General features: G+C 36.2%; 1 protein-coding gene across 1 annotated transcript; it reads left to right on the top strand.

Annotated features, from left to right (window-relative positions):
- The first annotated feature begins 934 nt into the window (after positions 1-934).
- LOC121375985 (ubiquitin-protein ligase E3A-like) lies at positions 935-20,476 on the top strand. Its single transcript, XM_041503734.1, has 11 exons — positions 935-1,100; positions 6,364-6,420; positions 8,805-9,145; positions 10,701-11,953; positions 12,887-13,031; positions 13,343-13,548; positions 13,911-14,078; positions 15,418-15,573; positions 17,399-17,472; positions 18,914-19,057; positions 19,531-20,476. The coding sequence occupies exons 1-11, from the start codon at positions 1,051-1,053 to the stop codon at positions 19,649-19,651; spliced, it is 2,715 nt and encodes a 904-aa protein (XP_041359668.1). The 5' UTR covers positions 935-1,050; the 3' UTR covers positions 19,652-20,476.
- Positions 20,477-25,130: the final 4,654 nt, after the last annotated feature.

Below are 25,130 nucleotides of genomic sequence, written 5' to 3'. Positions count from 1 at the left end.
ACCGTGCAAGGAAGGGCATTCTCATTTAATTATATCGTTTACGTCATTTTGCCATATATGCTTGCAGCCGGTTATATTGCAGGGCTATGAGAATGTGTGCAATACAATACAATGGCATGCTTTGGCATCCATGTTCAGCGCTGGAACTAAGATGCGCAATGCTATTTTACTTTATACCATAGTCTCACTATCATCTAGTGTAATTGTCGGGTACTCGGGTCCGGATCGAGTTTGACCTTCGAGTACTCGAGTCCAATATTTTGGACTCGTCGAGGCCCTACCGATCGATCCAAGATCAACCGGTCAGATCATGTGAGCACTTTACCAAAGCTTATATGCGTTCCGTCCCATGTATAGCTACAATTTACAATATTATATTATTATTCAGCAATTGAAGATTCACTGAATTTTACATATTACTGTGTTATGTGTTCAATATCTATTTAAATAATATTATTCACAAACTGTAATGCATACTGGATATGTTTTGACCGAAAATGGGTACGTCTTGATTAGGGACGTTTTGGTTTAGGTACGTTTTATTCAAACCCCCGTTGGAAATGAATTGTAAACGAATATTTATGCATTCTAACGTATATAAATAGGGTGATTTTTGACCAAAATGTTTGCACGATATGGTTGATAATTTTTGTCAAAAAAATTGGATACGTTTAGACTAAAGCTGGGTACTTTTTAATTTGGTACTGTTCGGTTTGGGTACGTTTTGGTCTGCTCCTCGATACGCTCGTTTAATCGGGATGATCGTAAATAGTATAATTGAATTTTTTAAATATATTTATAACAATTACCATAACTACCTTATGAATTATTTATTTATTAGCTTCATGCCGTGTTTTCTATTTAAAAAATATTTTAAAATATACATTGTCAGGCACTTATCGCAGGGTGTCACGTGATTAGTGAAGATAAAGATGGCGTCGTATATCTGAAAAAATAAGTGTAGTTTCCCATTTGTTTTGAGGTGTGAAGGTTTCTTTGGCACCACGAGTGGCCAGCAAGGTTACAAAATAGCATATCGTACGGCTTCGTATGAATCCAAAACATAGGGAAACCACAGAAGGCGGGATCGAAGCCGCAAGGTATCAATAACAAGTGTAAATTTCTAAAAATAAGTCCAGTGTCGTGAGTTTGTGACTTTAATGTTTAATTGCGAAGTAATAAATGAAACTGTTGGCAAAACGCTTTGCGTTCCACTAAGTTTTTTTTATAAATCCGTTGCGGTCAAGATGATCTCATTAAGCAGTGTAACAGAGCCTTGTTCTGCTGGTCAGCAGATGTTCACTATAACCTAACCCACTCGTCCATCCTCCCACCCATTGACTCGATTGAGGCAGGGTGTGCACTTTATGGTTGCCCTTGGTGTGTAAAAACATTGTTGGACAATTCGAAACCTTATCTTGTGTCATCTGTGTGTTGACTGAAATTTTGCATATACTTTACATCGTACTCTTTCAGAATGTGTAAAATTGAATTTTTTTTTTTTTTTTTTAGAGCACTGCATAAATTGCATACAACACAGCACATGACACCTCCAGGTCATCATGTGTCAGAAACCCATCGGAGCTAAATGCATTTCTTGTTTGAAATTCTGATCAGGCCTATTCTGATTTTTAGACTACCCATTGCGTCCGAAAGTTTACACCCATTGTGTCCAAAAGTTTACACTATTTGAACAACATGTGGTGTTATTGTTTGTGTGACAGTAATCGGATTTCAAGAGGGTGGGACGTAGCCCAGTGGTAAAGCGTTCACTTGATGTGCGGTCGGTCTAGGATTGATCCCCATCGGTTGACCCATTGGGCTATTTCTCATTCCTGCCAGTGCTCCACAACTGGTGTAACAAAGGCTGTGGTATGTACTATCCTGTCTATGAGATGGTGCATATAAAAGATCCCTTGCTGCTAATAGAAAAGAGTAGCCCATGAAATGGTGACAGCAGATTTTCTCTCTCAATATCTGCAGGCCTTCTAGAATTAATTTTTTTTTTCACTGGCCATAGATAAAATTTCACTTGCCCAACCTTTAAACACTCACAAAATAAAAATACAACAAATGAAATTAAAGCACTGTTAACTTTATAGTATTAATAAATAATTAAATATGTGATACATTAAAATATACAAAATATAAAATGTTCATTAGTACACGGTTTTATCACCTGTTTCTAGACTCCGATAATGGGCACCGTTTCCCACCATTTACTTTTGTTGGTGCTTCTATTATTGAAAATAATTAACAAAATAAGTATGAATAATGTGATATATATTAGTAAAAAGTATGACCCAAAATATGTATTGTTACTGTTATTACCTCTGATACAGACTTCAAAATTGGCAAGACATCCAGCATAATATGCAGTGTATTGATGAACTTGAACGAGGTTATTTCTTTGGCGAAGTTGTTTGCCTTGTTTGAGGATATACCAGATCAAGCAGCAGCTGAAGATTCCACATGAGTGGACAGGGCCTTGTAGTTTAGACGAACAGCTTTAAGTGCTCTGCCTTTGCTAGCCAACCAGCAGACTTATAATAAAAAATATTATTAATTTAATATTTATTTCATAATCTAAATTTATTCCTAATTAACTAGATTGTATTAATGTATGAATAAAGATCTACAGATCTGATATGTAACAAAGGGGTGGGGTAACGCTATTTATAGTACAGTGCGACTTTGCTCCCCCAAAAATTATCGCCCAAATCTTAAAAGGACATTCCTGAGTTTGCTGTAATTTTTAAGATGTTGTAGACTAACAGATACTCTGTAACGATTGTAATTATATATGAAATATATTTTTCTGATAAAATATTAACTGGCTGTATATTAAACGTGTTTCTTATCGTTCTAATATTTGTACTACGTTAAATTTCATTCTATTTCCTAAAATAATATTTTTCTGTACGTACAAAATTATTTGGAGACAAAATCCAGTTTGGGCTTCTTACAAATATTAAGACAACCAGAAACTCATTGAATATACAGAAACTGATATTCTAAACACGAAAATATATTTAATATGTAAGTTTAATCGTAGAAATATTTTATTAGTCGGAAAGATCTTACAATGCAGCAAACTCAGGAATGTCCCTTTAACTACCCTATGTCCCTGCATAAATTTGTCAACTCGCACTGTAACACACAAAAATGGTTTCATGCATGTACCACAAAGTGTAAGCTTTATTATAAAGACAACTTAAATAAGTTTCTATTCTATCGTTCAACATCGTAATGCGAAGTCATCCATTCATGTTTTCAGAGTCACGTGACATACAAATTCTAACATTATTCACTATTGAATTTGTTGTTTTGTACATTCTACGATATCAAATGCTCATGGAAATTAACAAAACCAGTTTAAATGCTGAACAAAAAGGTATTAGTTACATGTATTAGTGTACATTGTTTTGACAGAGTTTCGATGTTGATTACAAACACCTCCCACGATAACAGTGTTATACTTTACACAAAGGAAATGGCGGGAAATCATGTTTTGTAAGTCCAATACCTGGAACAGCGTAAAGCTGTTGCGTACAAATTTAGGAATACAATTAAAACTCATACCTGCTTCACACCGCTAAAGTGTGCCAAATCCTCTTCTAATATGTGGGCAATCTGTGTCCGTTCTCGCCGTTGTTTTGGCAAATAGTGGTAAAATTTAAAGATAGACTTGATCTTTTCCTCAAATTTGCTGAGATAAGGAATTTCCTTCACTGAGTCTAGAATTGCCAGTTCCAAGTTGTGTGCCACACAATGTATAGGAATTACATACGGTGCCAATTCTTTGACTTTGGCGACAACACCAGTTTTGTGACCCTGCATGACATTTGCCCCATCAAAATTAACACTTACTAATGCTGGTAGTTTTCTACGATTTTCCCCACTGTTGGTAACCATATCTACACTTAGTCCCAACTTTCCTAACCCTTTATCCAGTGCCGAAAACACACCTTCGGCATGTGCATTCTCAAGTTCAACTATGTCAGTGAACATCGTTTCAAATTGTCTGTCGGGTCCTACAACTTGTACAAATACTGTTTCCTGTTCAATTACACTTCTATCGGTATTTCCATCAGCCAAAAGAGAAATAAAGTTGGAAGACATAATTCGTTTTTAAGTTTTAGATTGGAGGACTGCCGAAATTGACGTCTGTTTTTTTTCAATTACTAAGCTTACTTCTGGAGGCAAGGTGTATATACAAACGAGGATTAGTATTCGAGACCCTGCTGTTTGTTGTTATAAGGTCTTTCACCAGTACTTTGAAAGTTTCTTTAACTGGCTGTATCAGTTAAACACCAGAAACAACTTACTCTTTGTTCTGTTAAAGGGACACACCCTAGTTACGTTTATTTGTTAACCATTACGGCGTTGTTTTTCGCTATTAAACCCCATTTTTCACAAATAAAATTGCACTTTTCTTACATTTTATTTTTTAGAATACACATTTCCATTCACCTGAAGTGCTTTTTGGTAATCCTGATGTTTGTAAAACCACGAAATGCATTTTTTGCATTTTTTCACAAAACGTGTTGTCGAGAGAAAACCGTCAAGCAAGCGAGGTCCAATCTATTTTTAATGTCACAGACGTTGGTATATCACGTTTCGTGAACATTTTCAGTAACAATAAAGTTCAGACAAGTAAGTGTCTCAATACAAAACGTTACAAACCCTTAAAACCAATAATTTTGCTAAGTCTTACGATATCTGGAGAGGGGATACAACCAGGACAGAACAGTTGGAACATGTCCAGGAGAGGTGAAACGAACGCACCCCAAGTCTGTGAAATTTGTCGTGACGTAGGCACTGTTGTGCTTCTACCTTTCAAAATTATTTCAAGCAATTGGGACATGGGGATTCCCATGGTATTTATCGATATAAAACCTGCTTTTTCACTCCATTTGATAAAAACGTGATCCAAGTGTGTTACAGGTTTGTAAATTAACCAAATTATAATTTATTTTCGCTGGATGGAACTAGGGTGTGCGGCTTTAATATGGCAATCACGCTTCAAATGATGTTCGATTACAGTTGACATTAATTAATCCGCTATTTCACATTGTTGTCATGGTTGAATTTATATTAACCCGAATAACTGGAACAAATATGGCGACAAATCAAATGTAGCAATTCGTTTGGATGTTTTGGGTTTTTTTCGGGGGTGGTTTTTTTGTTTTGATTTTGTAGTTTTCTTTTTTTCTGTCTTTTTTATTACTTGCCATCAGCAACAGGTAAACACATTTTTGTGTGGCCTGAGTGTAAAAATCACCGGCCTCTGGCATCGGACCACCGTATTCTAGAAGGCCTGATCTCTGTGGTCTGATGCCATATAACCGTAAATAAAATGTGTAGAGTGCATCAACATTTCCTTTCTTCCTGATTTCAAATTCTAAAGGGGGGTGGATGCGAGGACTGTGCGGCAGCATGTACATTTTCAAATTCCAATGACATTGAAATTTGCGTGGGGAAAGTAAATTTATGTCTGTCACATTCATAGGGACTTGTAGCGATTTTTATGGCACTTCATCAACTGTATACATTATCAGGCCGTAATCTAGCATTGAAAAAGTAGAAGTGACATTTCTCTTCCCAGAAGAAAGTGGAGAAATTTTATAAAAATAGGTGAAATGAACATTTATCTGCACATTTTTGTAACGTTTTGCCAGTTTCCGCGTTCATTTGGAAAAATTCAGAATTTCACGCTGTTCTAATCATAATATTTCAGTATATAATACTACTTCTGATAATAAAATTTAAACAAAACAGTTGTATGTTTAATTAAAAACGTGATATTATTAAGTAGTTGATAATGTGCCGTTATGTTAAAATTAAAGTATTATTAGAATTTTCTGGCATTACTGAAATGAATTATTTCACCAAATCAATTGTACATAACACAGTTCTTCAGATACACCTGTAAACTGGGCTATTGTTTCTCAAAGCGACGCGTGTCGTGCCGTGTACTGTGACCAGTTAAGCGTTGTTTATCCTCTGCCACATTCGTTTCAGTAATGCCAGAAAATACTAATTAATACTTTAATTTTAACATAATGGCACATATTCAACTACTTAATAATATCACGTTTTTAATAAAGCATATAACTGTTTTTAAATTTTATTACCGGAAGTAGTATTTTATATTGAAATATTATGATTAGAACCAAGTGTAAAATTCAGAATATTTCTGATTGAATGCGGAAACTGACGAAACGTTGTGAAAAGTACCAATAAATGTTCACTTTGCCTATTTTTATCAAACATCTCCCATTTCTCCTGGCAATGGAGAAGACACTTCTTCTACTTATTCAATTCTAGATTAGGGCCTGCAGCAGACTCTTTATTTTTCAGTGTTGCTGGGTCCAGAATCGCACATTCTAGTACTGAACCTGAGGGTGGAGACAGAATGTAAGTTGCTACATTTTAAGTAATATTATACTCATTATGAGTCCTCTACTGGTCCAGCTGGAAGAGACTAGGTTTCGTAATGTTTGTCTCTCCTTCTGTCCACAATATAGTTTTCAAGGGCCCCGTTCCACGAAGCAATCTTAACCCTAAGATCAACTTAAATGCATAGGGTAGGTATGCGCTTACGGTAATCTTAGGGCTAAGATCGTTTCGTGGAACGGGGCCCAGGTCATTTTTTTCACAATGCCTCTAGATATTAAGCTGAAATTTTGTGTACTGATCAAGTTTAACTTTCATGACAGTTTACCAATTTTGTTTACAGAGTTAACTGGCCTCGGTGGTGTCGTGGTTAGGCCATCGGTCAACAGGCTGGTAGGTACTGGGTTCGGATCCCAGTCGAGGCATGGGATTTTTAATCCAGATACCGACTCCAAACCCTGAGTGAGTGCTCCGCAAGGCTCATTGGGTAGGTGTAAACCACTTGCATCGACCAGTGATCCATAACTGGTTCAACGAAGGCCATGGTTTGTGCTATCCTGCCTGTGGGAAGCGCAAATAAAAGATCCCTTGCTGCTAATCGGAAAGAGTAGCCCGTGAAGTGGCGACAGCGGGTTTCCTCTCCTTAACCATATGTCTGATGCCATATAACTGTAAATAAAATGTGTTGAGTGCGTCGTTAAATAAAGCCTTTTTTTTTTTTTTTTACAGAGTTATGGCCCTTGAACTTTGGAGATATGTAAATGAGTTTTTCCAGACATTTTTTGACAATGCCTGAAGACTTTGAGATGAAATTTTGTATATAACTGTATCATGTACATGTACTCTTACAGATCAAGTTTAACATTCATGGCAACTTAACGATTGTTCACAAAGTTATGGTCCTTGAACTTAAGTCTTAAGAGATATGAAAATGTGTTGGAACATGTATTACTTTTGCAGTACTCTCAGAATGCTTTTTGAAAAAATATTCCTGGTCAAGTATCTAGACACCTGCTGAGTTGAAGTTCATAATGTTAATTGTTTCAGCTACACAGCCATCTATTGGTTAATGACAGTACATTGACATGCTTTAAATGGAGCTGGGTGTTATAGCATATCTACCGTTTGGTTTTGCTATCATGTCAATACAGCCGTAACGTTCTAAGCAAATCACAGAATTAAAACATTTTGCTATTATAAAATGTTTAATATTTAATAAAACATTAACAATATATCTGACAAACATTAAATGGCTGAAAAGAAGTCTTTTGTATGGAATTTAATTTTATTTAGATGAATTTAGAGGATGAGCTGAGTATACATACCGAAAATACTATATCGATCGATAGTGTGTATGTGTGTCAATACCAAATACCGTACCGATACCGAGGTAAATCCCCCCAATTACAAAACCTGAAATTCTAATACTGCCCATCTCTAATTATAGAATGACAATTATGTGATAAAAGTTAGGTTGAAGTTTGACCGAACAAGATTGTAATTTTGTATACTTTGTACTGCTACCTATAACAAAGAACCAAGGTGGTGAGCGAGTATGTGATTTTGTGTTACAAATCCGATTAGGTCAGAAGTATTATAGCAACTTCGACTTTACACTACTGCTAACATTTGACAACTTAGCCACTTTTTGGCACAAAAAAAAGGAACCATTTCACCATCTTCATGTAAATTAGTGCATGACATATCTTCTTTGTTGAATTTGTTATGAAATATACATGCCAAATTGATATACCATTAGTATCTTTAACTGTGCGTGTAGGACCTTGTTAAAAATGTAAACCCTATCATGTTCATTACAGGTTGGGACAGGATACAAAATAGAAACATCAAATTCATCAGAGGCAGTTAATTGTACTGTACAACAAATTTCACCATTGGCAAGTGCTCTGCCAATGAGCCTAATTCTGTCTTGTGTATAATGTTGTTGTTACGTTATTTGATGCAGCATGTCGTGTTTTGTAGGAAGCAAACAGCAGCTAACAGGCGAGTGCTCTGCCAATGAGCCTAATTCTGTCTTGTGTATAATGTTGTTGTTACGTTATTTGATGCATCATGTCGTGTTTTGTAGGAAGCAAACAGCAGCTAACAGGCGAGTGCTCTGCCAATGAGCCTAATTCTGTCTTGTGTATAATGTTGTTACGTTATTTGATGCATCATGTCGTGTTTTGTAGGAAGCAAACAGCAGCTAACAGGCGAGTGCTCTGCCAATGAGCCTAATTCTGTCTTGTGTATAATGTTGTTGTTACGTTATTTGATGCATCATGTCATGTTTTGTAGGAAGCGAACAGCAGCCAAACAGGCGAATGCTCTGCCAATGAGCCTAATTCTGTCTTTTGTATAATGTTGTTGTTACGTTATTTGATGCATCATGTCGTGTTTTGTAGGAAGCGAACAGCAGCCAAACAGCTGATTGAGCAGTACTACTATCAGCTGACCGATGGGTGCGGAAACAAGAGCTGTAACAACGATGCCTGTGCTTCGTGCTCATCTTTCATCTTCAAGGACATCGACCGAAACAAGCTGGCAGTCCATGCAATTGAACTCTTTAAGAAAAAGGCCACGCTGTGTGAAAATCAGGCCAAGCGGTTTGCTAAGTTCCCGTTACAGCAGTCGGAGCAGTCGTCATGGGGAGATGGTTCTCTCGGCACGTCCGCAGCTGCATCTACTTCATCAGCAAACAACAGCAACAATGACACCATTGCAAGTCATTCTAAGGATCATACCAGTGTGTATCTTAACTTTTAAAAATTTATGTTTTATATATATAAAAAAAAAATATTGAACAGGTGTAAAAAAAAAAATAGTGGTTACTTGATACCACTCATCACTGAAAAACTGATACCAAAATAGATCACCATTTACTACAAATGTAGTTTCATATACAGTGTGAATAGCATAAATATGTTTTGGCATTTTTATTAAATATCAGCCGTTTTATTGCAATAGACCCTACCATTATGAAATTGTTACTTGATAGCACTTGACACTGAAAAACTGATATAAAAGTAAATCACCATTTATTTAAAAAAAATAGGTCTATCACAATTTTAATACCTTATGTTTCAATATTTAAAAACAAAAATTAGCAGTTTTTTTGCAATAGTTACTTTAAACATTGAAAAACTGTCAACAAAAGTTGATCGCAATTTTTTAAAATTTCTTTAGGTCCATCACAATTTTTATACCATAAATATGTTTTGGTATTTTTTATTAAATGTCAGCTGTTTTAATGCAACAGACCATGCAGTTAATTGTTTCTTGATATTGCTTGACATTGAAAAAAACCCATGATTTAAGTCAACAACAATGTATTTTAAAAATTGGGCACATCACAATTTAAATATCAAATGTTACAATAATTATGTTTTAGCACAGTGTGTGCATGTCGACAATCTTAAAATACTATATTTGATTGTGATGGTCAAAATGAAGTGCTCCAAACAATGGAAACACATTTTAACCTCTTGGCCAAACGGTGATGCATGAATAATGCATGTTTTATAATGATTAGTCTGATGTGGTAGTTAATGGCAAGCCTCTGATTGAATAAGTAGTGCCCTGAAAGTCTGTATACATTTATAAATAAGTCTCCAGAACCACTACAGGTATTCATTAGGCATTAATAGGCCTATATTAATTATTTAGCTACATGAGATGATTAAAGAATGAGGAGTCCAGCTGTATGGCTCCTAAACCGTTTCAGAAGACTTCATAAAAGAAAAGGTGAAAAAAGAAGAAAATAAACGGAACATTTAACAATGCCTTGTCACATTTAAAATCTAGTGTACATAGTGTTTAACATATCATTTTCACTCTTAGTCCAGATTAGAGTTTATAGTTTGTTTTGTTTAACAACTATTAGAGCACAATGATTAATTAATTATCCCAGCCTGTGGTGAAGTTGATTGGCAAAAACGGTCGGAATGGCAATATTTCGACCACTGAAGCTACATTTACACACTGCCTCTTTTGAGATTTAGTACAAATGTTGACTTGCTGAAGATGACAATTTTCAGCATGCCAGTAACAAATAAAATACATAATGTCCATGTGTTTAATTCACTAAACTCTCGCAACTTTTATGATCATGCATTGCAATGCAAAACAAATTTACAAGGATGAATTGATGTTGCTTAAAAGACCTTGAGAGAGTTTTGTGAATTACAAATGTGTGACTTTCAGCAGCCGCTGATTAATTATTCAGTGTGCTCTGGTAATGTCAGTAAACAATAACAACATTTTGTTGCAACACTGTACTTTTAAAATATTTTCATCTGCAGAGATTCAATTTCTGACTGAAGACAAAGTTAAAGACATCATCGTGAAATGCAATGAAGAAGGAAGCTGGTCCCAGTTAATCCGAGTGATTGGTGCTGTCTTTAACAACCCAGAGTCGCTGAGTCGCAGCTTTTTGAAAACTGTAGACAAATCTTCCAAAGAAGTTATACGATCGACTGAAACGGAAAAAGAAATAGACACCGAAGAAGAAGACCAAACAAAGACCCGAAGACCTTTACAAGGCAGGGCAATATCAGCTGTGATAATCCAGAATTCAGATTCGGGCTCTACTAGTAGCTGTGAGATAAACGACCAGTTGACAATTGATTTGGATTCTTTACGGCGAACGTACTCTGCACTCATGGATATTCCTGACCATCCATTTCAAGGAGCATTGATCAATGCTTTGTTATCACTGTCAAGAACTGTCGAAATCGACTTGAAGTATCGTCAGGCGTGGGAGAGAGATTCCAATTATATAAATATATTTATAATAGTGCTAGAAATCCCTCTCCTACATAGCCCAGAGTTTATCGAAAGTGCGTTCCCCGTGTTCTGCCGAGCCTTAGGACATGTATGCATAGCCGGCCAGGCAAAACTGGCTCGGATCTGGTCGAAATTTGGAATGGACCGACTCAGGAGCTTGTTGCAGAGTCTGCAACAGCTGATTACAGTTAAGGTGATCAATGGGGAGGGGAGGTGGGGCCAGACCTACCAGCCGAATGACGACGAAGGAATAGCTGGGGCAACGAAAGTGATGAAAATTGTGTATTATGCAAGTATTTACGGAGGAGAGTATGACCCTCCTGAAGTCTTGGCTGATGAGAAGCTGATTGATGCATCGGTCAGTGAGTCCATGCACGAGCTACTTCAGGGAGCTGTGGGATTCGAACCCAAAGAACCACAGGAACAGAAGGAAGACCCTCTCGCCAAGGCATTGGGCGTGTGTGCATTGAACTGTCGAAAACCGCTGGTTCCGTACGAAGAGTTTATTAACGAACCTCTCAATGACAATATCGACATCAGCACAGATTATGCACATTACAGGACGGACGGGAAGTTTTCGTTTATTCCAAACAGTTTCATTCTGATGACAGCATCTAAGTACACTAGTATGTATTTTGACAATAGGATTCGCATGTTAAACGAGCGCCGCACGTCGCTGCTACAGACAATTGTCCATGGCGGCCCCGCGATGCCGTATCTGAGAGTTCGGGTGAGGAGAGATCATATCATTGACGATGCCTTGGTGGCTGTAAGTATATTACTTATACTGACATAGATTTTACAGCTTCAGTTACGTCAACCCCATTCTTTGACTTCCTTAAGGCAGTAAACATCTTAATTCCTGTCGCAAAGGTGTGTTGTCATGTTCCATTGAATAAATATTTTAGGCAAGGCATGTTCATATCATATTCATCTAACGTTGGGCACCAAACTCCATCGCCCTTCTGAAAGGAAGAAAGAAATGTTTTATTTAACGACGCACTCAACACATTTTATTTACGGTTATATGGCGTCAGACATATGGTTAAGGACCACACATATTTGGAGAGGAAACCCACTGTCGCCACTACATGGACTACTCTTTCCGATTAGCAGCAAGGGATATTTTATTTGCGCTTCCCACAGGCAGGATAGCACAAACCATGGCCTTTGTTGAACCAGTTATGGATCACTGGTCGGTGCAAGTGGTTTACACCTACCCATTGAGCCTTGCGGAACACTGACTCAGGGTTTGGAGTCGGTATTTAGATTAAAAATCCCATGCCTCGACTGGGATCCGAACCCAGTACCTACCAGCCTATAGACCAATGGCCTAACCACGACGCCACCGAGGCCAGTCGCCCTTCTGAACCATGTCTCTGTTAATGGTACATGTGAACTATCTTCGGAACTATAATCATTCAGCAGTGATTATTTACTGCACTGTTGCTACTTTGATCTCTTGGGACTGGCCATATGTCTGATGCCATATAACCGTAAATAAAATGTGTTGAGTGTGTCGTTAAATAAAACATTTCTTTCTTTCTTTCTTTGATCTCTTGGCAGAGGTTTTGCCTGTCCATGTATTACTAAATATTGTTGTACCTGTAGCTACCTCTCAGATAAGTTTGATATTACAGTATAATTTCTTGTTTATTGCTTGAACAGTGTTATGATTTGTTTCATTTTCTTCCAACTTCAGCTTGAAATGGTTGCCATGGAAAACCCCCAGGACCTGAAGAAACAGCTGTTCATTGAGTTTGATGGAGAACAAGGGCTGGATGAAGGGGGCGTGTCCAAGGAGTTTTTTGAGTTGGTTGTAGATGAACTATTCAATCCAGATATAGGTTAGTCTCAATGTGGAAGTACTCTTAAAATATTCACTCAAAAACGCTCTGCTGTGCCGATTCTAGAAGAATCAGTTTTTAAATGGGAGTAACATTTTGAATTATCTGGATTGGTTTTTTAAGTCAGAATGTTCTATTTTAACACCACCAAAAAATTATTGGTTTACATTATCTCCCTTTAAATCAAGAAGCGTGAAATTTACAAAACCTGTTTATGTCTTACATGTGAATAACTACATACATATACAATGTTTAAACACCTGTCATTAAGAAAAAGAGACTGTTTAATTATGTTTTTTCCTCTCTTGTAGGTATGTTCACGTACAACAGTGTGACGTGTCAGTTCTGGTTCAACCCGACGTCGTTTGAGAATGATGGCCAGTTTACGTTGATTGGCATCATACTCGGCCTGGCCATCTACAACAGCTGTATCCTTGACATTCATTTCCCCATGGTCGTCTACTACAAACTGATGGGCAAGAAAGGAACATTCAGAGATCTCTATGATGTAGACCCAGTGAGTTGATTTACAGCATTAAGACAAAATTTATTATTTTAGGGGAGATAACCCACTTTTGCTTTTCAATTTGCTGACGTAGATTGGTGGTTTTAATATTGCAGATTTAGAGAAATTTGCATCAGCTTGAAAAACGCAGCAGTCATAGGGATTCTGTTTTTTAACATAATACAACAGAGCAGCATTTGGTAAAACTTTAAAAATAGAATTAACAAATACATTTTTGAGACTAGACTATACTCTCATGCTATTGAAATAAAACCAGGTGCAAAATACTCTGTATTTTTTTGCTGACAATTGTTGGGAGGGGTTTGGTGTTTGTTTTGTTTGTGGATAACATTTGTGATATTTTTTCTCTCTAGATGTTGACAAGTTCCTTGAACCAGATACTGGAATACGAGGGCGATGATTTTGAGGAGGTTTTCATGCAGACGTTTAGAATAGGACACTGTGACGTGTTCGGAACATTCCTCACACACGATCTGAAAGAAAACGGAGATAAAATACCAGTTACACAAGACAACAAACATGTGAGAGAATGTTATTTTACGAATTACACAAGACAACAAACACGTGACAATGTTATTTTACTAGTTACACAAGACAACAAACGTGAGAGAATGTTATTTTACCAGTTACACAAGACAACCAACATGTGAGAGAATGTTATTTTACCAATTACACAAGACAACAAACACGTGAGAGAATGTTATTTTACCAGTTACACAAGACAACAAACACGTGACAATGTTATTTTACTTACGTGACAACAAACACGTGACAATGTTATGAGAGTTTACCAGTTACACAAGACAACAAACGTGAGAGAATGTTATTTTACCAGTTACACAAGACAACCAACCTGTGAGAGAATGTTATTTTACCAATTACACAAGACAACAAACACGTGAGAGAATGTTATTTTACCAGTTACACAAGACAACAAACACGTGACAATGTTATTTTACGAGTTACACAAGACAACAAACGTGAGAGAATGTTATTTTACCAGTTACACAAGACAACCAACCTGTGAGAGAATGTTATTTTACCAATTACACAAGACAACAAACACGTGAGAGAATGTTATTTTACCAATTACACAAGACGACAAACACGTGACAGAATGTTACTTTGCCAGTTACACAAGACGACGAACACGTGACAGAATGTTACTTTGCCAGTTACACAAGACGACAAACACGTGACAGAATGTTATTTTAGTCAGTATCTGGTGGCACTGCTTCTTGATATTGATTTGCTAACATGACACAGTATTCTGTTTTTAGTTCTGTCAGTTACAGTGCTTGAACTTTGCTGTGTTTCTAAATCAGGGCATATATTCATACATGCTTCATGGTATGTGTATGTGTGAGCCTCTGTATGCACATCAGTGAAAAATTGCATATGTAGACAAAAGATAGAGAAGCATCCATTGATCGGTTCCCCGATCATGTCTACGAGGAATTGAGCAGTGTGCGATTTGTAACGGAGCTGATCTAGGTCAGATTCATCCAAGATTACTTGTGTGAAAAGCCATTTCATTTACAAGTGGATGCCCTGCTTAAAGTATGAAAGAATGTACTAAAACAAATCTTGTTAAATTATTATAGTGTCAAGTTGGCTTTAGTCCAGATATCATTAATGATGAGCTCTGATGCTGGTCATAAATGTAAAACATTAAGTACACAATCATTGTCTATTAGAGTTGAAATAGAACAAACGTTTTTTTATGTTGTGTTTAAAAATCTTTGTGTGCTATTTGTAACTGATTGAAACATATCTACCTGAAAACGACTGATTCTGTAACTTAATATCATTATCGGTGTAAAATTGACATTGGTTTTATGTTTCCTTTTTGTTTGACAGGAATTTGTGAACTTGTATGCCGACTATCTACTGAACAAGAGCATTGAGCGACAGTTCCGTGCCTTCCACCGGGGGTTCATGATGGTGACCAACGAAAGTCCTTTCAAACTTCTCTTCAGGCCGGAAGAGATTGAGTTGCTTGTGTGTGGCTGCAAGGTCAGTACACATAGTTAATTGAACTTCAGTCAGATTAACGATGGTGGAATGATTTAGATCACTCAATAGAGTACTTGCTGGAGACAGGATAAACCTCATTGGTGGACCTTTTCTCACATTTTGTCCTGTCCCAACCAGTGCACCATGAATGGTATATTAAAGATTGTGGTATGTGCTGTCCTGTATTGGAAAGTGCATATAACATAACTCTTGTTGTTAATGGAAAAATGTAATGGTTTTCTCTGAAGACTGTGTCAGAAGTTCACTTATAAAATGTTTAACATCCAGTAGCTGATGATTACTAAATCAGTGGGCTCTAGTTGTGTTAAAACAGACTTTAACGTTTAACTTTTGACCTAGAGGTGAGGTGTAGGCTAGTGATAGTGTTCACTGTAAAAACTTTAACGTTTAACTTTGGAACTTGAGGTGAGGTGTAGGCTAGTGATAGTGTTCATCCTAAAGACTTTAATGTTTAACTTTTGACCTAGAGGTGAGGTGTAGGCTAGTGATAGTGTTCATCCTAAAGACTTCTAATGTTTAACTTTTGACCTAGAGGTGATGTGTAGGCTAGTGATAGTGTTCATCCTAAAGACTTTAATGTTTAACTTTCGAACTAGAGGTGAGGTGTAGGCTAGTGATAGTGTTCATCCTAAAGACTTTAACGTTTAACTTTGGAACTTGAGGTGAGGTGTAGGCTAGTGATAGTGTTCAACGTAAAGACTTTTAATGTTTAACTTTGGAACTAGAGGTAAGGTGTAGGCTAGTGATAGTGTTCATCCTAAAGATTTTAATGTTTAACTTTTGACCTAGAGGTGAGGTGTAGGCTAGTGATAGTGTTCATCCTAAAAACTTTTAACATTTAACTTTCAACCTAGAGGTAAGGTGTAGGCTAGTGGTAGAGTGTTCACCGTAAAGACTTTAACGTTTAACTTTTGAACTAGAGGTAAGGTGTAGGCTAATGGTAGAGTGTTCACCATAAAGACTTTAACGTTTAACTTTTGAACTAGAGGTGAGGTGTAGGCTAGTGGTAGAGTGTTCACCGTAAAGACTTTAACGTTTAACTTTCAACCTAGAGGTAAGGTGTAGGCTAGTGGTAGAGTGTTCACCGTAAAGACTTTAACGTTTAACTTTTGAACTAGAGGTGAGGTGTAGGCTAGTGGTAGAGTGTTCACCGTAAAAACTTTAACGTTTAACTTTTGAACTAGAGGTGAGGTGTAGGCTAGTGGTAGAGTGCTCACCCTAAGTGCTTTGGGTTTTAGGATCAATCACCTTCAATGGACACTTTAAACATTTTTATTTGTCAGCCACTTTCAAACAGTAGCACACATTTTAAAGATTTAACAGATTCAGGTTTTTATAACTATTCTAGATAATATATATAGATTAATAAACATGTTGTATCCAGCTTTGATGGTATAGTGAATAAGCCATCAGGCAATGGAGGATTTTTAATTCCAGTTTAGCCTCAATCCCAAGGTTTATGCACTGCTTAGCTTAGTTGGGGTGGGGGGGGGGGGGGGGGGGGGGGGGGGGGGGGGGGGGGGGGGGGTAAGGCTACATACAGAGTTTCACTCACTTCATGGGTATGATTATTGCTGTGTCTGACTCCAAATAGAGGCTGATTAACACAGCAGGTTCTGCATATCCCAGGCTCGGGTGATACCAAGAAGCAACAAGCCAGCAAGCATGTTTGTGATGTCCTAACGAAAAATGTATTTGTCTCTATGTCTATGGCATTTTTGAAAAATGCCTTCAAAACAACAACAAACCAAATAACGATGTTGTGTCTTGTTTTGCAATTATTCCAATATTTATTGTGTTGCAGTCTCTGGATTTTGAAGCCTTGGAGGAAGCCACAGAGTATGATGGGGGGTTTACAGCTTCATCATCTACAGTCAGGTAAGACAAGTGTTTTAAAAATACTGTGAATATGGGACTTGTAACCTGAACAGCTTAGAGAAATTGTTCCAACAAACTTTTAACCAGTAATATTAGTTCTTAATGTGTAACAGCGCGCTAATTGCTGGAATGACAGATTGAGTTACTTCAAAACAGATTTCTCATTATGAAAGACCGTATGTACATATTTGTGAATCACTGATTATAAAATGTCCTAGGATTCCATTAAAGTTTGAAAATGCATTCTGTATAGTGGATGACCAGAAAGACTGGAGGAATTGAAATGGCTAGTCTTAAACGATTAAAGTAATATCTGATTTCAATTATCAAAATTATCAAATATTGAAACAAAATATGCTATTGTTTAAAAAACAGGGTCTGTCACTTTAAAGCGGCATTCTCTGGAATATTTTTATTATTTAAGCAAATAGAACAGAAAATCCCTGGAATATTTTTATTATTTAAGCAAATAGAACAGAAAATCCCGTTACATTTGGTGCATATAAGACTTTAAAGCGGCATTCCCTGGAATATTTTTTTTATTTAAGCATATAGAACAGAAAATCCCATTACATTTGGTGCATATAAGACGCCACACTCCAAATTGGTTTCACTACACTGGCTTTTCCAAGTTAAAAATAAACCCAGTATTTTGAAAGTGGGACACTTTTGGCGGGCGCCCACTGGGTTAAAAATAGTACAGTTCGGCTATTGTTGCATTACAAAAACCGAGCGGATTCTAGCAGTCAATTCCTAGCAGCCAATTACGCTAGCAGCCAATTTCAGCAGACACTCATGTCGACATTCTAAACATCGGACTCGTACCGTACGCCTTTCGATTGTTACCTGTATTTCACACTTTTAAACACACTGTTATGCTAATTTTTATTATTCACTACAACTTAAGAATTTTAGAGTTTTAAAGAGTATCTTTATATAAAAACAACACAAAAACAAAGTAACAACCAAGACTCATTTTCACAGTCTTATTGTTACTAATACCCGTATAAATACAACTTAACCGTTTTATTAAGCACTTTTATAATATCTGAAGTATCACTTTAAAAATCCTTCTGTACTATGGTAATATAGGATGGCCAACTAGTTTCGTATAGACCACACCACAACACACATTATAAAAGGCGTATGAGTCCGGTGTTTAGAACGTCGCCATGCGTGTCTGCTGAAATTGGCTGCTAGCGTAATTGGCTGCTAGGAAGTGGCTGCTAGAATCCGCTCGGTATTACAAAATGGCGAGAATTGTTGTAACTGGCTAGTAACCACTTGACGATATGCGTTAAAGACGAGTGAATTAAAAGTGCAGTTATGCTTGTATTTGAACTTAGAACTTGACTGTATACGATTGAAACCAGACACTGCAGCTTTAAGGAAACATGCTTTAACTTTATAATAGTTTTTGTGTGTGTGTGTTTGTTTACAGAAACTTTTGGTTGGTGGTTCATGGGTTTGATGACGACAACAAACGGAAGTTGCTGCAGTTTACGACCGGCACTGACCGAGTTCCAGTCGGAGGTCTCTCCAAACTCAAACTGATCATCGCCAGGAACGGACCGGACTCTGATCGGTATGCTCTTTGTCTCTATGCTTAACCAAGGCTTGAAGTTCAGTTTGTGGAATGGGAAGCAGACTCTGCCTCTCACATTTCAATCTAGAAGCAAATGCTAGAAATAGAGGAGTTTGATACAAAGTTTTACTCTAATTTTATGTAAATTTAAACCTTTTTTTCTATTTTTATGATATTTTAATTTAATATTGATTGTCCTAATGCTGAAAGAGTTTGCACTAATTTCATAATCTGAATAGTTGTAAAATGATTGTGATTGTATATCAACAAGCATATTGTGTATTTCGAGCAACAGCTGCCTCTTGCTTTCCGGGTAAATATTTAAAATGTCGGCAAGTTATACAAAACTATATTAGTCATCTACATTTTAATGAGCTATGGCTACTGATACTTCACTGAACAACAGTCGCTGTTACGGTATACATCTGATGGATAATTCTTGAAGAACTTATCTCAATTTGGTAATATTTCAGATTGCCGACTTCACATACCTGCTTCAACGTACTGCTTCTACCGGACTATTCCTGCAAAGACAAACTGGAGGAGCGTCTCCTGAAAGCCATCACCTATGCCAAGGGATTTGGGATGCTGTAGAACACAGACCGACCCAGTTCTCTCTTCTTACAGAGACCCCTACACACCTCCTGAGTGTGGGTCTGTCATGGACGGATGATTTATTGGAGACTAGTGTGATTCTCAGTTTATTCGCGTTCACAGTGCAGTGTGCCAATAGTGATAGAACAGAACAGTAGTCTATTCATAGTATGAGCAAATCAGTAAGAGTGAGTGAAAACGGAGTATTCTTGTTTTTATTATCCTTATTAAAATCTATTATTTTCTGTAATCTGACTGAATCTTAGAAAAATGCTTAATTCACTAGGAATATTTTGTGTTCTTTTTACCAGTGGTTTTGTTTTGTTCTGTTCTGTTTTGTTTTTTTCAATTTGTCTTGGGGGGGGGGGGGGGGGGGTTCAGTATTTTTTACTCCCAGTATATTAAAAAGTAATGTTAAGAATAATAAACCGACTGACCAACTAGTAACCTGGTAAATTTTATTTAAAAAAAAATTTCTTCAGATTTCCTTTGTTTAACTGTTAAAGATACTGTACTGGATTTTCTCCCATCCCTAGCTATCCAAGACACACATTTGATGATGCTAGGCCATACAGAATAAATCTGTCTTTTATGACATCATTGCATTTAACATGGGAAGTATTACGTCGTTGGTAATATATGACGTTATTATTAATGGAAGTTGGTTAGTTTTAGATCAATCTTTGTTATTAAGACCTTCATTATAAAAGCTGTCTGGTTAATTTGTAGTGTTAATTTTTATTTTAACACATGAAACAGACGCGGAAAATATGATAATGTAGTTTGTTTATGATAAAATGGTCAAATAAAGAAGTTACTTTTTCAGCCATCTTTATCTTTTTGTGTAAAATAATGGTTTATTTATCGAATGGATGGGAGAAAACGACTCCCATCATATGCGGACATGTGTGATAGAAAAAGTACACCCTCGGTGGTAGAAATTTCGACCCTGGGACTCTGCAAGCCTGGGTCAAAATTTCCATCACCTCGAGAGTACTTTTTCTATCCCACATAACCACATATGACTGAGTCTATTATGCTGCCATTGCAGCATGTTTTCAACTAATAGAGCCTATTTAACAAATAGTAGTGCATATTACATTTGCTTGTTTTATTCCTTAATATGTATATGTGTGTGTATACCAGATTTTTTTTTAGTATCATCAATATATATTAGGAATAAAAATTGTATTCTGCAAGCCTCTGGCAAGCATAATACATTACTTTTATTCCTAATATATGATATTGACGATACCGAAACAAGTGAGTAATAATCTCTTTATGATACAATCTCAAGCTTAACACAACATGTTTTTGTAAACTGTATATACAACTTTAATTCCAGTCAGCCATTACCTGATATTCAAATGACGTAAGAATATGTGACGTAGTGTCTTTTTTAATGGAAATGACGTTAAATTCAAATGACGTCATTTTAGATGACCTTACATAAGTGCTTAACGTTTTCTGACCAGTGGACAGCTATCAATGTAAAGTTGCTATTGAAATGTTTTTGTTTGATAACAATTTGTACTATTGCTAAATATTAGGATGACTAGAGACATTGTAAACTGACAGCGAGTGTGTTCTGTATTGTGATTGGTTAATTACATTATTTTTCTGGAATCAAATAGACAATAACACCCAGAAAGCTAATGATGTCATTAAAGGTGATGTCATAAGCAATTGGAACAGGCGAAGTTGACGATTCAAGGGTCTACAGTTAGATTGTAGCCAGGTATTTCCAAATATACATTCTGTTCTGTAGAAAAAGATTCAGTTTACAATAGACATAACCATAACCATGCCCGCAAATGTTTAATTTTTGACCTCAGGCTAACACCTTCGGTCAAAAATAACATTGGTGGGATCAAATAGACAATAACACCCGCAAATCTAAAAACTCCATATGGTTATCTCCTAATTGTATTTATCCTGCAATCACCGTATTCATTGGCAAGATATGATGACTAGATAAATCTATATATTTTTGGTCACTGACCAAAAATATAGTTCATGTAACATTAGTCTTGACTTGACTACATTTTCAATAAACATACTCTTTAAATTATTTGTTTAAGTACAGTAAATACAAATAACATTTAGTTTTGCGATATCAATACAAACTTGTATATTTATTATGTATTAGAGTTTGGAAACGCTTTTTATATGTGATAAAATGTAGCTAGCATCTTACAAAAAATAACGTCATGTATGTAGGTTGACGATACTGTATTTGTGTATGCAAATATGGAATAAATAACAATTTTCTCACTATTCCCGTAGGATTGCAGGATAAAAGAAATAACTGGTTACTATCTTAAGATATTGGCTTTATCCTGCTCAGGTCGAATGACAGACAGTAACCAGTTATTCCCTATTTATACTAACAGTGATATTTTAAACAAGAAAATATATTTTAGTTGTTAAAATGGCTGTGTTAGTGAAAACACGTTTTAGTGGCACAAGCTGTGGACAAATCTCTTTAATCTTGATGTGTGAATTCAAACAACTGTTCATATCGACTACTTTCCTGAGCTTGTATTAGTGTTTGAGGTGACTTGTGCTTTTTGATGATGAATTGGAAAATAGTTACTTTATTAGCCAAACGTTTGGAGTTTGCTCAATTATGTATACCATCAGCTTTCATTAATTAGTATAACTGTATTAAGTATATGTGTGCATGTACGTACATAATTGTTGAACATAGTTTTGTTTGAGATTGTATGCAATTGATTGTGTGTGAGTGTGCATGCATGGGTGTGTGTATGCAAGTGTGTGTCTGTGTGTTTGTGTCTACAAATCTGTGCATGTGATCTCTGATTCAAAATTTAGAAATGACAATGTAATATACCCTTCATATATATTAACTCTGCACATGACTAAAAAGTATATATCAAGTTTGAAGTTTGTGATTTGTCATAATAGGCTTGATAGCATTGGTAAGGTAGGTTTAGTTTCTTATTCCCAAAATCTTCTGGTAAAATTGTGTGACTACTGTTGTAATCAAAAGTTCTGTTGGGATTGAACTTATCTGTACCGCTACATATTGCCTATCACTGATTCCAAATTGAAAGTTTTGTTTATTGATTGAGTCAAGTGAAAGCTACAAAAAATAATACTCTTATTATTAATGGTATTTTGCAGTAATTTATGATAATCTTATTTCTGTATATTTTATTGTACAGTTTAGAGCCACAAATATAAACATGAAAGATGTTAAAATGCTTGCTTTACTAAGAAGCCAGTGAAATTACTGAAAGATGTTGATGCATTTAAGCATGTCCAATCTAAAACAGGTTATTTCATTGCCGACTTTATTGTTGAACCAGTATATTCAAGTGTATTTACATAATTATATAAAATGTTTTTATTATTATTTCCCCCCTGCCTGTGTTTATGCTTGAAAGAATTTAATTTATAACATGTCAAATTGTTTGTTATCTGTAACTGTTTTGGTTTGAGAATGAAAAAAGTTTTCTCAGTAATGTTTACATCTGGTACATTGGTTGTTAGTTTGAATACTCTTAGTGAAAATGGAATGATTCTGTAAAGAGACAACAGTACACCACATAATGTTTTTTCATCTATGAAAGGAAGTATGAAGCTCAAGAGTTAGAGCGCTCGCTTGAGATGCAGTGGGTTGTAAGATCAATTTTCCTCAATGGACTTGGGTGTTTTCCTGTCCCAACCAGTGCACCACGACTGGTACATCAAAGGCTGTGGTATGTACTGTCCTGCCCATGGGAAAGTGCATATAAAAGTTGTCTTGCTGCTTTATTGGTAGGAGCAGGCTGTTGTAATAACATGATGCACAATGACTTCTCTGTCACAGACTCACATGATCATTCAAACAGAAACTCTCTTATACTAGTTCCAGATGTCTGCCAAATTTCTGGTCTGGTTAGCATGGCCGTAGCTAGGATTTTTTGTTTTGGGGTGGCAACTGAGTAGTTGATAGTTTAAAACTCCTTAAACAGTTAAGAAGAGAATTTTCTTTAAGTTTCTATAATGCTTTCCGGATTTTTTTCTGGGAGGGCAACTGCCCCTCTTGCTCCCCCGCTAACTACAACCCTGGTTAGCGTGCATGTCTAATTTGACCCTTGCGCGTTAACTTTTTTTTTTTTAATTTTCCGAGGTATAACGTCTGTTTTTTCCGGGCTTTTTTTTGCTAGGACATAAAATCGCATTTAGAGCCATGCTGGCTTGGACCATTAGCTTTCTTTAATTTCTCCTCTCTAAAACAGGTCCTCCTGTTCTGAATGAGTAGCATGGCTTGTTTTAAAAATATTTGCCGTGGCTATATGAAAACTGTAAAGGACAATTATTTAGGGTTCCAAGGTAAGGGAGGATGAACCAAGGCAGGTGAGGACGACGTAAACCCATCACCACATCAATTCTGGAAGTTTGGTCTCACCAAAGACCACCTTTTTTTTTGCGTTAGGTTGAAATTGCAAAATTTTAGTGTTTTATCTGTTTGACATCACTGTCTAAAACAACACTTTTTATTATTATTTAGCATTTAGTGTTTCTTTTATCACTTAAAATATTTCTTTGCTACCAGCCAAGACACAGCAGTCTCCTGATCTTGTATTTAAATTAGACTTGGACCAATGTTTTGTCAGATGTATCTTGTTTGTGTATTAAGCAGTCTGGTTCATAATCTTTATATCATATATGGTTAATAATCTTTATATCTCGTACTTGATTAATAATCTTTGTATCTCATACTTTAATAATCTTTATGTTTAACACTAAAAATGAAGCCTGGTACACGTTCTGCTTTCTGTTTTTTGTTTCTGCAATGGAACTAATTGAAACCTCTAATTTGGACCACACCAGAAAGTGTAAAATAAAGTTGTAATTGAAATTGAAAAGTAAATTCTACAGAAAATTGCATTCCATGGCCTTAATCCTGGCAATGACTAATCAGGTACTTGTATGTTACAAAAGAAATTCTCTGTTTGGCGTGTGTGTGTGTGTGTGAGATATAGAGTGATAGAGATAGAATGATAGAGATGTGTGCATGTATGTGTATGTAATATTTTGTAAAAATGTATATCACATGATTTCACTATTGAGAAACTAGAACTTGTTGCATGTGTTTGTGAGAGCTTAGACTGCTGTTTACTATAAACTGTATTTTTCTGTGTAGCTATTCAAGGGGTGAATTTGGCCATGTCTGTGATGCATTGGCACATAGTTGCATATTTACCTGTGATATAGAATTATGTATATTGCATAACCCCAGTGGAATGTTTTCTTTTGTTAAGTCCATTTTGTTTATTTTTGTTTGAGGGGTGGGGTGTGGAGGGGCATGATTGTTTATATAATACTAAGGTTTTCTGTTGTCAGCATAAATTTGTCTTGTTTTTGGTGGGTTTTTGTTTTTTTTGTTGAACTGGCAAACATGCTAAGGTATATCTGTATCCATTATATATCATGTGGTTTGCTAAGTGTTTGAAGCACAAATATAAAC

The sequence above is a fragment of the Gigantopelta aegis genome, chromosome 6 (assembly GCF_016097555.1).
Source record: "Gigantopelta aegis isolate Gae_Host chromosome 6, Gae_host_genome, whole genome shotgun sequence".
Taxonomy (NCBI): Eukaryota; Metazoa; Mollusca; class Gastropoda; order Neomphalida; family Peltospiridae; genus Gigantopelta; species Gigantopelta aegis.
This window is presented reverse-complemented; position numbering and strand designations above follow the sequence as displayed.